Here is a 16,863-nt window from a genome sequence, read left to right on the forward strand (position 1 = left end):
ATTTAGAGTATCTGCATCCTTTTCTTTTTACTAATGCTAAAAAAGGAACATGACTTTTACATTTAAAGACTCTAAATTTTAGTGCACAATACAAATTTAAACAGTAGGTTCGCGAGTGCGTGTTAAAATCACGGGTTTTACCATCTAAAAATTAAATTTAAAACTGTCAAACTGTGTCATATTACATATTACATTAGTAAGAAGAGCAAGAGCAAATACTCTAAAATTAGGTTGTGCTCAGAATTAGGCCCAATACCTAGTCACGCTGCTTGCACTGAATGTGGTCGAATAAGTAGGTAGGTACAGTAGTTAGGTATTTGAAACAGAAATTTAACCAGACGCATGCACATATAAGAAGGTGGAGTTAATTTTAAAGTACACATAGTACTACCTACCTATAATATAAACAAAAAAACATATATTTAGCCTAGTTTTTTATAAAGCTTGAAATACACAATGACCGACGGCAGCGCGGCACCACGACAATTACACAGAAAATACGTAAAACACGTCAGTCCGTCAGTCCGTCAGTCAATTAAACGGACTCTTCGCAATGTATCATAATCACTGAAATAGACATAATATACAAGTACGCTGGAAGAGATGTGCCAGACACAATTACAGTTATTTTTTGTACCCATTCCAAGCGTACCGGAAATTAAAATTGACACATTGTGTCAAATGGTCTTCATGTTGACACTATGTTGACAGATCATACTAAAATTTAGTTTCGGGTACGTTCACGTGACACTCACCAGCGCGCTGGTGAGTGTCACGTGAACGTACCCGAGAATGACGGAAATCAAGTTTCTTCAAAAACAGATAGACAACAGCGCATTTGACTTAGTAGAGGTCAGTGTCCCTAATTCGTTCCTGGTATTAAAACCTCTAGGAGCTGCGTTGAGCTGCACTAGAGCTTACATAAGCTTAAACACACGAGTTGTGTGTTTAAGCTTATGTAATGAAGGTTTTTCTGTAATTTTGGGTAGGTATCCTAATAAATTTTTCGGTAACAGTTTTGGCACTGCACGAGACAATCCTAAAGTGCCCGACGCCGGGGTGCAACGGCCGCGGCCACGTCAGCTCAAACAGAAGCACGCACCGGTCACTGTCAGGCTGTCCCACTGCAGCCGCCCGCAAAGCCGCTGCTCGATCACAGAGAGGACGACCTCCAGGTTTGTTTGGTATATCATCATCATCATCAACAACAACAACAACAACCCATGGCCGGCCCACTACTGTGTACGGGTCTCCTCTCAGAATAAGAAGGGTATAAGCCATAGTCAGCCACGCTGTCCGAGTGCGGATTGGCAGACTTCACACACCTTTGAGAACATAATGAATAACTCATATTGTATCAAAATCATCAACAATTGCCATAAAGCATAAACTCTCTGGCATGCAGGTTTCCTCACAATGTTTTCTTTCACACGTTAAAGCTAGTGATATTTTACATCATCATCATCAACCGATAGATTCGATAGTCTCTTGTAGGGACTTCCACACACCAAGGGCTTGCGCCGCCTGAATCCAGCGGCTCCCTGCGACTCGTCTGATGTCGTCCGTCCACCTAGAGGGGGGTCTTCCAACGCTGCGTCTTCCGGTGCGAGGTCGCTATTCCAGCACCTTGGGACCCCAACTTGTACGAACTATGTGCCCTGCCCATTACCACTTCAGCTTTGCAACCCTTCGTTGAGCTATGTCGGTTACTCTAATTCTCCTACGGATTTAATTTCAAAGTCTAGAACGGACATAGCATTTTAAGTGTTTTATATGTATATTAATTAGAATAGGTCAGTTCTTGCTAAGTCTAATGCTTGTCCCTGTGCCAGTGTTACTAGTGAATGGGCACGATATTTACTCTGAGATAGACATCTCATTATAGAACAAGAATAGTGAAACCTTCTAGGCAGGCGCGCACCACTTTAGGCTGCATCATCCCTACCTATTTTTTGCTTTGATTGCAGTCAAGCGTAAGTCTATTATGATTACCTAGTTTAAAAAACTAAGTTCGATCCTTTTTTCCAGTGCAATTACAAGCATTAGCACCAGCACCCATCTCCATCTCCGTGTCAGTAACGTCCGCGTCCACGGAAAGCGGGACCGTGTCTCGCGAGCGGGAGCGCCCGCAGGCGGCGTCGCCGCGGACTCCGCCCGTGAAACGCGAAGCCCCCGAGCTGCTGGTGCCCAAGAGAGAGGCCGCCGAGCCCGAGCGCGACTCTCCCGGCATGGAGACGCGCCACGCCGGCTACGGCGCGCCGCCCGACCAGAGGTCGCCTTACGAGCGCCCGCCCGATGACCATGTGCGGTCTTACAGGTAACATGATCATCCCATCGGTGGCCCACTGAGCACAGGTCTTCTCTCCGAATGATAATGGTTTAGGTTAATGCAGATTAGCAGATTTCACATACCCTTGAGACCATTTTGGAGAACTCTCAGGCATACAGGTTTCCTCGCGATATTTTCCTTTACCATTAATGCACGTGTAAATCTTAACTGCTTAAAACGCAATAGCTCTGAAAAATAGAGTTGCGTGTGCGGGCTCAAACCCAGGATCGCCCGAATAGGAGGCCAACATCTTAACCACCAGGTCATCACCCCTTATGACCTTACCTTACATCAGTCAATCAGTCAGTTTGTTTGCGCCCAGGATCTAAGCTAACACTGTGTGAAATTTCGTCAAAATCGATTAGATGTAGGTATGGGCCGTGAAAACGTAGCAAATAGATAGACAGACGGAGAGACTTTGGCGTTTATAATATAAGTAATTACTAATTAGTATGGATAGGAATCAATTATTGTTATTGTATCCCTTCTCTTAGTCAAATGAACGAAGCTCGATACGGCTACGAATCTCGGTGCTACGAAGGCGCGCCAGCTTTCGAGCGGTACGACCCGGCCCAATGTCCGCAGCGACCGTACCAGTGGGAAGAGGAGCGGTACCACGACCCCCATCTACCCACACCTATGAAAACGGACCAGTCCGAGCAAGAAGCGAGTACTGGACCCATATACCCTAGGTACGTGAAATTACATCGGACATTATCACCATGAATGTTTTAGTGAGTTATTCTAATGCCTTAATGTGGTAAACGGGATTTAATAGTAATAACCTGATTATTCTAAAATTATTTGTTCATTAAAAACTTTACTTTGTTTTATGCGCGAACATTAAAACTAAACCCGTAGCCGACGCAAAATTAAGATGTTTTGTATAAGTCGTAACGACTTGTCCGTCCAGACCGATGTACCATTACGAAGCTGGTGGAGTAGGCGGCGTGGCAGGCGTGAGCGCGATGGGACCGGGTGTGCCCCCTGGTTTCTCGGCGATCAATCTATCCGTGAAGATTGCTGCGGCACAGGCGCAGCGACCTCGCAGTCCAACACCGAGGGATCCCAGAGATCCTCGTCCGGCAGATCTTTCTACGTCTAATGGTAGTCCACAGGTGAGATCAATTTGAAAGACTTCAAATTTGAATTACATGCCCTGAGTCATTGGTGAGCAAGCTCGCAACTAACGAGTTCAACGATCGGGACTAAAATTCGAATCAGGCGGCGTGACGAATTACATTATCGCGCTCCACAAATCTTCTAATGATTAGTTAGTGGGCTGGACTATAAGGGCGACCTCTCTCCGGTCGTTCCTTCGTTGCTGAAGATCTTGGTCCTGGCTTAATCCTACCCTCAAACGGATTGTTTCCAACGGCTTCTACTGGTAATCATTTTCACGACGTTATGCTGAAGATTAGAAATGACAGACGTTAAGGGCGATAGGACTGGTGTATATACAAGCCAATAGCAGGGTCTTTAATCATAAGGAACATTGATCTGATGAAGCCGATTTCTGCAACAGGGTCCATACGCATCACCGGTGTACACGAGCGCCGGTGGCGGGAGCGCGGCCGGGCCGCGGGGCAGCCCGCAGCCCGGCGCCTCGCCGCAGCTCACAGCCAGCCCTCAGGTCCCCAGTCCACAAGGCCAGACCCTCGACCTTAGCGTGTCCCGTTTACCACATAGGTGAGGCATTAACATAGGTTGTAGTTTTATCACTTGCACATACCACAAATATCATAAATCATGCATGTCTGTATATTTTATTTGAACAGATATTATGGTATGTATTTCATATAAAACTGAATAAAATAAATTATTGTTTGTCAACAGTCGAAGTTTTCCTGGCGGCGTTTCATATAGTCGAGAATCAACGCCAGACAGTGGCGGAAGCCATCCATATCTAGAAGCATACCATCGAGACACTGCTGGTAAGTATAGCCTTATATTTTAAGCAACTCCTTGGAAGTCTATTAACTGTAAACCAGTGCTACTTTATGATATTATCAATTCTAAGATCTAGCCACAGGACATAAAATTATAGATACCTCCACATCAGACCTACATTTTAAGTGTCCTCGTAATTAAAAAAAAAGTAGGTCAACAATCAATATAATTATATCATAATTTTGTTTTTAAAAATCTCGTTGGAATTCTTTGATTTTCTGGGATAAAAAGCGTTCTCCAGCATGCATAGTTTGCATGCTGTGGGTACCTGATAGATAATGATGCCTGCGACTTCGTACACATAGATTTAGGTTTTTGTAGAAACCCCGTGATAACTCTATGATATTCCGGAATAAAAAGAAGCCATATAGGTACCCATCCCTGGGATGCAAGCTATCTTAAGCCCTTTCCTTAAAATCAATTAAAGGGTTGGCAGAAATTTTTGTTTTTCGAAAGTGGTTATTTCAAATTATGTTTTCCACGTAGCGGGCCCTATTCAGCGAGATGGCATCACACACTTGCGTGGGTACTGGTTAGGGTAAAACATGCGATACAAATTAAGAGCGACCGCGCTATAATCACTCCCGCTAGCATTGCAAGCCACACTCGCGGTACAATGCTAATTCCACACAGCAGGCGTGATCTCTCCTTAGTGCCTCGGCACATGGCAACATTTTCACGCGTCGTTTTACGAACGCACGTCGACAACATTGCGAACGTATGCAAAGTTCTCTCTCTCTCTCTCTCTCTATCTCTGCGTACACATACGTATTCCTCGTTGCTGAAGGTCATGACTCCTTTTCATTAATCATATAAGGTAGGGGTTTCCTTGGGATATAATGCAATAGACCCCAGATCCTTCAGCATACTACTTGACTGAATGACGTGCGAAATTTGTAATATTTAAGAATAAAATCAGAAATTGGTCCATAACAATTTTTTATTTGACAAAAAAGACCGAAGTCAAAATCAAAGTCAAATGATTTATTCAAAATAGGTAATAAATTACTCTTTTCGATGGTCAGTTGTTGGATTTGTAAGATATAGCGGTGATAATTATTACGCAAACTTAAAACTAAAGCTACGACTCTTTGTCAAAATATAACAACGTTGCTGGATAATTACTTATCGACAGATTTCAATATTACTAATTTAGCCATATTAAGTAAGAGGATGGAATCCTGTAACTTACATAATATGCCACACGTCATTTATTATCACGTCATTTTAGTGATAATAACCGAAAAAAAAAAGGTTAAAGGTAATTTTCAAGACACGGAGCCAACGAAATGGCCAAATTCGGACATTCAAAACCAGTTACCCATCCAGGTACCGACTTAGATAAATCTCGGTTGACCAGTGCAATAAACTAATGTATAAACTGTCGCAATAACTCGTCTCTCAAAGTTACACAAGCAACTGTAAACTGCAACTGTATCGCGTCTGTAACGCGTTTTAGTCGCGTCTAACGCAGGTAATAATGTCGCCGTGTGCAAAGAACCTTATACGTACACATACACGTACAATGTGTATGTACCCACTTACTTTGTATAAATTATTGCGGTTAGGTACGTCACGTGAAATGTTCGCGCGTGCTAATTAAAATTTGCAACAAATTTTATCAGCGTTCTTGACCTGATAATGCGATTTGACTAATTAACGTCTTTGTTTCGCTACTGTTTTAATTAATTTGTATTTTAAACTATAATTAGATACGCCCTTATACCAATCAACCAACCATACCAACTTGCAAAAAAAATCTTTTTCAATTATCAAAGTACCTACCTATATTATTTCTCTCAATGTCTTTTTACTCGTTTTCTAAGGCTACCTAAACAGTTCTACCTACCTAGAAGTACCTACAGAGTAGTATTGTAGTCTTTTAAGAATGGGTTTCTAAAAGCTAATAAATTCCGGAGAATTTTATCATGGGTTTTTCTTAAAATTCTGCTGGAAAAAAACATGTCCACCAGATGTAGATCAGCCATGAGATGAACAGACCAAATGAGGCTGATGGACGTCCCCTTATATTATTATGATTAAACAAGGAAATTAGCCATCAGAGATGAATGGAGAGATTGGAGACGCATTGTCAAGCATGCCACAGCACTGCTGTGACGACCACAACCACTTTATCAAGAGCGCAACAACAGAGAAGAAAATATCCATCTCCAGCAGTAGAACCATGAAAAGGTCCAACTGCTGAAAGACAGACAGATACATTTTTATAATAATAATAGCACTTTTAGCAGACTATTAAATAAAAACAATTTTCGAAACACGCCTGAACGTCAACATTATCGGATTAACACGGGGGCCGCCTCAACCTGTCGCGACTATACGTCTAACGGTTGACGATGATGATGACCCTATATCTGTTGTCAGGTTACGGCGGCGTCAGTCCTCACCCCGTGGCGGGCTACGGGCTCGCACAGCCAGACTACGCGGCGGCGGCGGCGGCGGCCGGCTACGGCGGCTACCAGTACCAGTGCGGCGCGTACCCGCCGCCGCCCGCCTACCCGCCGCACGCGCCGCCCTACTCCCCGCCCTGCTACATGCCGCCGCCACACGCGCCGCATGACAAGCCCAAGGATAGCAGGTGAATATGCTCTTAAACCTGCCATCAGCACACACACACTCTTGTTTCACAGTTTAGGCATAGATATTTACTTATTATGTACTTAAGTGCTGTAAGAATTTTTGTATCCGTGGAAGGGACTACGCTCTAAAATAAAAGAAAATAAAAATATTTTTTATTCAATTAAACTTTTACAAGTATTTTTGAATCGTTAGATGCATCTGGTCTGAAAGGTTTTCCTAGGGAAAACCTTTCAGACTTTCTTATTTAACGTGTCCGATACTTACCTACATAAAATAAATATTTCTTATTAGTTATTTATTATTTAGTATGTTGTTCCATTCTATGTAATAGTGGTGGTAAAGTGTTGATAGCCTAGTTCACTAACCACTGTTAAGACGTCGCCTCGCGTCGGCGTCCTAGTCGGAAGGTCCGGGGTTTGTTAAAGGCACACACCTCAAATTTTTCGGAGCTATGTGCGTTTCAAACATAATACATTATATCGTCTTAATCTATAGAAACGAACATAAAGTGACAACATAAATTTTGGAATAATAGAAAATTAGAAATAAGTAGGTACATGAAAAAAGAGCTGACACTAGCCGGGGATTTATGGTAAATTACCTGCAAAAAGGTAATGTATTCGAATGTAGTACCTAAGCACGCGTCTATTATGTATTCTGGGCTTGGTACCTACTAGCTCAGAATACAGTCATAATAGGACAGATACTAAGCAGGATAGACGCTACGTTTTAGCTCTAAGTATTGTGCTCTACTGAGTAGAGCACAAATAGTCTACTCCTTAGATTAAAAAAATAAATTTCCTTACGAGCATCAATTATTTTTTTGTGATTTTAACTTTATGATAAGTTTAATTCGTATTCTTAATTTAGTAAAAAATAAATACTTAGGTAAGTAGTAGGAAATACAGCATCAAAACACCATCCGAAACTCAAACAACAAAATAATAATATTGAGTATAAGGAAACATACCTACGTGCCTACATATTATTATACATTATAGTAGAATAGGTACCTATATTCTACTTTGATTAATTATTATCATAATTGAACTAATAGGTAATAAGTATGTGTGTTTAAACGAATGGTATGAGTTTTTTATCGACCTAAATACCTACTTGCAAACCTATGAACACAGTAGCAATAATAATTCACACAATAATTTGTTTCATAGTGTGGGATTTCGAACGTATCTCATAGCAAAGTCGTTTACTCACACTCGAACTCGATGGATCAGTCTAAATATACCGGCGGCCGCGTGCGCGCACGCCTCGTACGCTCCACGTAAATATACAGATAAGATATTATACACCTTCAGTCTGATGAGCACAAACCCAAATATGCGACGAAACAGGTGAGCGATACTCGTGCCTACCCAATTTACAACCCTGTAAACTTTCAATCGCTTTTTATTAAGATTTTTTTATAAACCGCTATATTAAACGAGCTATAATATATTAGTAAACATTTTGTAGTGTTTACGTAAGGTGACCGTATAAAAAGCGGGCTACATTATTACTCAGTTTATACTTTTTTCGCTCGCTACCACATAGCCATAGGTTAATGACTTAATGACACTAGGTATTCATATTGATTGTATTGTAAACAACGCGAACGGTACGAAAATATGTAGGCGGTTTTGTTTTTATTATAATTAGAACATGCATTCGTAACAAATACAGAATACTTAATAAGTACCTATTAATATTGTATGTAAAGTTTTTTATTGTTCCGTTCTGTTTGTTTTATTTGTGTCTGTGTTATCGTTTATTGTTTTTGTTTTATTTTGTATTTATTTACGATAGCTATCACCGCGACGACTATTACGGAAAACCGGGTTACCGGATACGAGAGTCGAGAGAACTAATCCAGTGCCCCATCGAGAGCTGCGACGGATCCGGTCACATTTCAGGCAACTTCGCCACCCACCGCAGGCAAGCGGCGATATTTGCGCACTTGCGAATATTCCAGCAATATTAGCCACCCAGCGCAATATTGCCGGCGCAACGCAATATCAGCAACACAACTAAACCGACCCAGTGCAATATTAGCGGCACGATGCAATATTCGCCGAACAATATTACTGTGACAATTTGTGCTATATGTTCCACTTTGCACATTTCCGTCATCAATTGGCTGTGCTCGAGGTTTCGCTGTAAACTAACCGCATGACGAAACGCTACTGTGAAATCGTCTAGATGTTACCTACTCTACTTGCGCGTTTTAGTTTTGGCTTTTGATTCTAACAAAGTTTTAGTTCGTGGTAAGTTTTTATTTCAGCATCGTCGAGCTCACAAAAAATAAAATGGCAGTTGTTTTTCACCACAACTGTTTCTATAAAATATATAGGTACCTACATAGTCTACGTATTTTTAAATATCATTAGGCATTTATATTTACTTACATATTTTCCGATTCGGAGAGTCGAATATTCTTAAGGAGGTAAGAAACAAGAACATAAGACCTGAAAATAATATAAATGAAATTTAAAAACGTGCATTATTAATTCTCAATTAAGAAGTTATAAACCGTAGTTGTAAGTAGAAGCCAAGTGCACTGAATGAAGACGCATAAACACTATGCTAATTTTAGTGTAGACTGTGTAGAGATGCAAACTCGCTCATAAAACTTCACAGATGTTTCACACTCCAGATTATTTTTATCATTCTTAAAAGTACTTTCACATTCCCCTTTAAGTAGACGGCGACAGCTAAGTAAACATGTACCTACGTAATACGTACATCTACCTCATACTTAGCTGGTTCCGATAAAATATATCTAAGACGCAGTTTGTAAAGAAATAGTCAGTAGGTACTAGGTATGTACGGAAAACTTGAGGCAGACACATGTAATTATCTCCTTCATACTTCATAGACCAATGATTTGGACACAAAGCGCGACGATAAGCAGGATGTCACACTAAACGTGCGCGTACGCGTGGTTTGTAATACAAGGAACTGTATGAAGTAGGTACCTACCTACGTCACATTGTGCTGGTGTAGGTAAAGCACGACGGCGACAACGCCAGCAAGAAGCAAAGCAAGTTCTTGCGATTGCCAATACAAATTCCAGGAGCCGCGTTGGATAAGTTGTGTCCACTGTCCATCATGCGTGGTGACTTGCGTGTACAGTAGCCGGCAAGAAATATTATATATCGAGCTTTAGAAAGAGGTTTCGGCTTCGTAGTCTCTGTCTCTGTCACTCATATCTATGAGACGTTTTGTCGGTCTCAACCACAGAGACAGCGCTCTACAAATCCGCTTTCTCTTTTTAAAGGTCGATCTACAATAATTATTCCTGCCGAGTACTGTATCTGCCTTAAGTATGGCGTTACAACTTAGGGCGTTGAGCATTTGTGCAGAAGATAGGTATTATGTAACAGCGTTTCGGCTCCACCACTCATCACTTCTGTATAAACCGCTCCTACTCTGCACAATAACACTTTTGTTTTAATAAGTTGCTCTACATATTTATATGTGCAGCATCCAAAAAAAATCTTATTATACGTATCGACTTATTTACCTACTATGAAATGAAATATTATTTTGTTTGCAACTGCTAATGATTTTATTAAAACTTTAACTGTAGGTAGATAAGTACCTAGTAACGATTTGAAAAATAGGTAAATGGTTGCATGCTTTTGTGTCTGAAATACCTAAGTAGATAATTATACCTATTGTTTGTTTTTTATAAGTTTTTCAAATATTATAAGTAGGTACTTAGTTTATTTTTGGAAATATCAACTAATTACCTACTCACAAGATTTTAATTACTTTACGTATTATTTGTTTGAGTTTCAGTAAAAGTTAGTCAAACTTAAGTTTATATGGACAGCTTAGTTAGGTATCTAGTATTTATTAGGTAGATAGGTATTTACTCTAACTTACTACTTAGTATGACTAATTACGTCCACTATTGCGTCTCATTAAGTATACCTAACAATAATCGTCACTTTATCCATTTCAAGGAAGCAGGCTCATTCCCTACGTTATCGATGATAAAAACTCACTTTAGAAAATGGTTAAGATTTACCATCAAAGGGCACCATCTGCACTGTCTGCACAGTGCTATGAAAGATCTGGCTGTATCTTTAATGGTATCCTTAGTTACTCAATCTGTTCAACGAGGTAATAGGTAGGTACCTCTCAATTTCTCGGACATAATATTCTTAACCCATTAAGGGATAATTTATTTCAGCAGAAATTACCTGATACGTACCTAGGTACTTATAGGAGAAAGTCAGTCAGTTTCAAAGCGTTTCCTATCAGCTCAAAGTGTTGAATCTGTAATCCGTCGATTTAAGTTACTTAGCAGCCTTGGTAATTTTGTCAATAGTTGTTTGGTCTTTTTTTGTCAAATACTTAATAACGTTTCTGAGTACTTTAATCGACAGATTACAGAGAGTTTGATTATAAATTTCGGCCGTTAGACCAAAGTCAAAGCCTTTTATTCAAAATGGTCATAACCAATCGTATCACTATACATTTTTTGACGGTCGATTTGACCGCTACACAAAAACTCGTCACTTATCGTAAGTAATCGTAAGTTACCGCAAGTTTCTCCGTCACGCCATTGTAAGCAGTTTGTATATGTGCAGTCTCTCCGGGTGTCCGCGCGCCGACCGCTCGCAGCTGCAACCCCATTCCCAGGAGCTCAAATGCCCCACGCCCGGCTGCGACGGCTCCGGCCACGTCACCGGCAACTACTCCTCACACCGGTCGCTCTCCGGCTGCCCCAGAGCTAACAAACCGAAAAGCAAGCCAAGGGATGGACAGGACTCGGAGCCTCTTAGGTGAGCTAGCTCATTTTCCGCTTAAAAGCTCTCCCACAAGTCGATAAAATCCCGTCGTGGATTTTTCGCAATGCTCAAAGCTGCAGACTCTATTTGTGATGTGGCAGTATACTGCAGTCTGGCGCGATGATCGACCAATCGGAGACCGGAGTGCATTTCGAGCTCCAGCGCCAGAGCGTCATAACAATTTAAATGATATGCGATCGTCTTCTGCTGTCGTATCAGGAGTCAGGACGCAACTTATAGTCGCACCTTTTATTGGTAACGACAGCTACCTACCTACTTATAGAACTCTATTAAACTCTACGTAGTTTTTCCTAAAAAGCTGTGAAATAAAAATGGTCGCTTTTTAAACTCACTGCAACAATAAATACCTAAGTACCTACTTAGTAGAGTCGGTTGATATTTCGAGCCTGAATTTTCCAATATAGGCTATATTTCCATTATATAGCTGGTTAATGGGAGAGCCCTAATTGAGGTCTTTGGACTCTGACATTTTCTTTCTAAAATAATTACCTAATCGAAATTGCATTTCTGTGGAGAAAAGAAAATAAGCACCTATTTAAGTACCTACTATTGAGTAATACCTATAGGTATTCCTTATGTTTGACTAACTTTGAAAGATTTTTCTATTCTTTTCTTTCTGTTTTGCTAAATAATTTGTATACCTACACACAAAGAGTCTGAGCACCGGTTTACTGCTTAAAATAACCTCTTAACTAAGTATAAGTTTATTGGTATTTGCACGCTGCATAGATGCCCAATACCGGGCTGTGACGGTTCTGGACACGCTACTGGGAAATTCTTATCGCATCGAAGGTAAGAAATATGATAAAAAAATCAAGAAGGTAATGAAGTACCTGTGACGTATAAACATCCATCTAATATCATCTCATTAAATGCATCTCTAAATATCTAGGTATATAAGAAATTACCTTGTCTAGGTAGGTAGGTACTCTAAGAGTAGGTACGTACTAGGTACCTAATGACCTTTTCAACTCAATTAGATAGAGTCTCAGATAAAATCTCAGATAAAATATTAGGCATGAAGGTACATATTTGTATAGTAGTTAAATCTTATAATGTATTGATAAAACTACCCTTTATATTACATATTTTAATGCGAACTGCGAAGACGTAAAAACTTTTTCGTACCATTCTAAATCTGAGTTTAAAATTAACGAATTTCTTTATTTCATCATTCGATTATAGTGTTGTACCTATCTTAAAAATGGCCAATGTCGATAATTTTTATTTTTTGCGAAATTTACCCATATTTATTATTTTCAAATTTCAAATGTCAAGCAGTTTTAGACACGTATCGATATCTACAAAAATAAATAGGTAATTAATTAATGCGGATTTGAAGAAATAAATTTATTAGGTATCGTTTTCTCCTTAGCGCTTCGGGGTGTCCGATCGCGAATCGCAACAAAATGCGAGTACTAGAAAGTGGAGGGACAGTGGAACAGCATAAAGCAGCCGTGGCAGCAGCAGCATCCGCAATCAAATTCGACGGAGTCAACTGTCCGACGCCGGGATGTGATGGATCCGGGCATTTAAACGGTTCGTTTCTGACCCATCGTTCGCTGTCCGGCTGTCCGATCGCTGGAGCTGCAACTCCGACGCCACCAAAGAAGCCCAAGTATCCAGATGATATCACGCCACTGTACCCGAAATCATATTCAGGTCTGTTGTTGTATTTTTACTTAAGTACTTTTAATTTTGATATGAAAAAATAAATTATGTACCTACCTAATATTATTAATGTGGTTAGTAATAATAATTAATAAAGTTGCCCTAATTTTAGGTACAGATATTAGCATGCAAACTGGGAACGGCGAAGATCTTATGACATTGGAGCAAGAAATAACCGAACTTCAACGTGAGAACGCTAAAGTCGAATCGCAAATGATACGCCTAAAATCTGATATCAATGCTATGGAATCGCAACTCAGCCACGGAGAAAGAGTAAGTTTAAATCTCACTTACTATCTAAAAAACAGAGAAATTCTCAGAACCTTCTTGATCAAAATTTACTATAACTATCTTTGTCTGATAACGTAGATGGTACAGTCATGGCTCCAAACATCCAACTTTGAGTGCTACTAACATCACATAAATTTGTGAGTACCTCTTGTTTACTTAAAAATAAAGTAGCCATTTCGAAGAAGAGCCAGTTTTCATGACAAATTTAAATTCTGAAAAATAATGAGCGAATCTCCCAAAATATCCATATTTTATAAGCCAAAATGTACAGTACTCAACGTTCTTATTATTTCCAGGAGAATCAACAAATGCATCACAGCAACAACAATTTCCACGAGTATTACAAGGGCCTCTGCAATAACGTAATAACTTTATTGGAAACCGTCCGGCTCCCAGGGGGAGGCACCGCTCCCGCGCCCACTGCTCTAGGAGCTCCCGGGGCGCCTCCTCCTCCAGGCCCCGGAGAGAAACCTGCCTATGATAACTTTGACTCATATTTGACCAAACTACAGACGCTCTGCTCTCCTGATGGCTACTGTCCTGACGAGAATCGACCAATCTATGAAACGGTGAAAAACGCACTGCAGGACTTCACTGTGCTTCCCACGCCTATTTAAGTGTCACCCAGCGCCGCCGAAAATGAGCGACAGTGATTTCGTTAGCCATCATAGTACGATCGGCGGAGCTTATTTAGAAAAGGAAACACTTCCTGCTAGTGCGATAAACAAACAATTTAATAAAGCTATTTACCAAAGGTGTACTAAAGACTGTTGACAAAATGTCAAATCGAATACAGTGAACGATGAAAATGTAGTTGTGTACAGTGTATCGCCTGTGCGAAGGGTCCTTCGGACGTTATGTGTTCTATTTAGATAATGATGTCTATTTTATAAACCGTTGTATACGATGTGTGACTTCTATGAGTCATCGCGTTAAAGCTCGAAAAATTCGACTATTTATCATTAAGATGGACTTAAATTTAAATGAATTTTAAACACTGTTACTCGTATTATGCTTATAGTAAGTTAATGTTAGGGAAAGTTTATACAATTGTATTTAAGCTATTTTAGTCCCACACGACACACCAAAAGGGATAGACTTAAATAAGAGTGTAAATATGTACGTAACTCATTAATTAGAATATGTTATAGATGCCGGACTACGGCCAAGGTAGCCGGTGTATAGTGAAAATGTGAGGTCATTTTACTGAACAAAGAAACTTAAATAGCAAATAAGAATGTTATACCTACTGCGTTTTATGTTCATACTGGGTATGTGCCAAATGCTTCCGCAGGAGCACCCGATCGCTACCGTTTTAAGACTATATTATTATTGATATAGGTGAAAACGAAACGAAAATAAACAAACTTGTAGAAGACTCTAGTCACTCTGTAAATAAATTGTGAATACATAGTTGTCACGTCGTAAGGACGTTAATATTTATATTAGAGAATTACAGTTTTATTATAAGTATTGATAAAACGATCTCATTAGATCAAGTAAGTTAAATAATTCAGTCATTAATTGATAACCAAATTAGGGATAAATTAATAATTTCTTTGTTAGCCAATATTCACTTGCTGTGATTATGTTACATGTTAAGTATTTATTGTTACCTTTGAGGATGTGATAGCTCAAATCGAGGCGGGTTAGCGTTATTTTGCAATCTATTATTTGATGCGCTTTACAAAAATATGTGCAATTATTGTTTATTACTTATTTGTAGAAGCGATGCGTAACGTTTTCGTTGTAAATTATGTGGATTCACTGAAATTATTTCTCTAAATCGAATCGCGTACCTACACTGATCAATAATTATATACGCATTTAAATATTAAACCTATTACTATGTTACTAATCTGATTGTCATATACGTTTCTGTAAAATATTGAGTATGTGTTGTTAAAAAGAATAAAAATAATAAATACCGAGATAATGACATGATTTTTATCATTCCTATCTAAGATTGATGTTCTACTAAGCAATTCATTAAAATACCTACCTGATTCATTATTCTCACTCTTTCTCCTCGTCAATAAGTTTTTTTTACCATCCTGATACCAGTTAGCCCTTGACTGCGATCTTATCTGGTTGTAAGTGATGAATTGATAATGCAGTCTAAGATAGAAGAAAGCTAACTTAGAAGGGGTATTTTTTAATATGGTAGTTTCTTTAAATCCATACACCTAAGTAATTGGTTTCTACGGCCTACACGGCAGGCTTCCAAAACGCTAAATCGCTTGGCGGCACGGCTTTGCTGGTGCTAACTAGCCACGGCTAAAGCACAGGGCTAAAGCCTCTCACCTGAAAAGACCAGAGACAATTTGGAAATTATGTACCTACCTATTCCCAAACTGCCCCTGCCGCCTGCCGGACATCGTACTCCCACTTATAAGACCACTATGCTCAGTCACCACTGCGACATGGAGATCGTCAGAGAGGTCGTTAGTCATTCATTAATGGATGGTTTTAGTTATGTGATAGGTACTGATAAGATACCTAATATTATGCTAACTCCCTATGATACCAATAATATTGGTTTTACCTTAGAGGTAGAATAATTTAACAAATCATTTTTATTTTATCGATACCTACTCAATAGCAATTACCCATATTCCTAGTTTTTTTAAGTGTCACAGATTAGATCAAAGGCCAAAGCTAGACGCTTGTGGCAATTTGAGGCAAACAGATTCGTTATTTAAAAAATATCAAATATCAATATTGTTTTGATTGCAGTATACATGGTGTTAGTGTTACCACAAGAACGAAAGTGGCTTCCTCATTTAATTTCTACACTTTTCGGTCGATCTATAGCCTATACCAGTGTTTGCTGTTTGTCGTAAGCATGTGGATCCGCCATCATAGCGTACCTAGGTCATACCTAGGTAGATAATCTATGCTCATTTGTCATATAGATGATAGATGTCATCACTCTGTGTCATCACCATAGAGATAGTATACATCTTAGATGTACCTATACTACATCATTACATCTAAGGTCATCACCCATCATAGATCACCAGCTTAGATGATTTTTTTTTTTTTTTTTAATTTATTTTACGGCCCTGGATAACAGTCCTTTAAGGCCTCTTAGATGAATGATCACCAGTCATCACAGAACAATAACATCAAAGTATGGATGTTATTGTGACGTGTAGTCCAAAGAGTATAGAGTAAGAGGACCACACCATGATTATCATGGTG

The 16,863-nt window shown here is 39.6% G+C and overlaps 1 protein-coding gene across 3 annotated transcripts in view; it reads left to right on the top strand.

Annotated features, from left to right (window-relative positions):
* Positions 1-15,598, top strand: part of LOC117996452 (myelin transcription factor 1) — a 35,694-nt gene extending 20,096 nt beyond the window's left edge. The window contains exons 5-17 of one of the 3 annotated variants that reach the window (XM_069509290.1): positions 1,017-1,175; positions 2,029-2,317; positions 2,824-3,021; positions 3,243-3,447; positions 3,855-4,018; positions 4,166-4,263; positions 6,665-6,878; positions 8,684-8,812; positions 11,476-11,670; positions 12,427-12,489; positions 13,073-13,359; positions 13,481-13,641; positions 13,956-15,598. In XM_069509290.1, coding sequence (XP_069365391.1) covers positions 1,017-1,175; positions 2,029-2,317; positions 2,824-3,021; positions 3,243-3,447; positions 3,855-4,018; positions 4,166-4,263; positions 6,665-6,878; positions 8,684-8,812; positions 11,476-11,670; positions 12,427-12,489; positions 13,073-13,359; positions 13,481-13,641; positions 13,956-14,276 — 2,483 coding nt within the window. In that variant the 3' untranslated portion in view covers positions 14,277-15,598. Of the gene's footprint in view, positions 1-1,016; positions 1,176-2,028; positions 2,318-2,823; positions 3,022-3,242; positions 3,448-3,854; positions 4,019-4,165; positions 4,264-6,664; positions 6,879-8,683; positions 8,813-11,460; positions 11,671-12,426; positions 12,490-13,072; positions 13,360-13,480; positions 13,642-13,955 lie in introns of all 3 variants that reach the window. The other 2 variants (XM_069509291.1, XM_069509292.1) reach the window with 2 other exon arrangements.
* The last annotated feature ends 1,265 nt before the right edge of the window (positions 15,599-16,863 follow it).

Source organism: Maniola hyperantus, chromosome 3 (assembly GCF_902806685.2).
Source record: "Maniola hyperantus chromosome 3, iAphHyp1.2, whole genome shotgun sequence".
Classification (NCBI taxonomy): domain Eukaryota; kingdom Metazoa; phylum Arthropoda; class Insecta; order Lepidoptera; family Nymphalidae; genus Maniola; species Maniola hyperantus.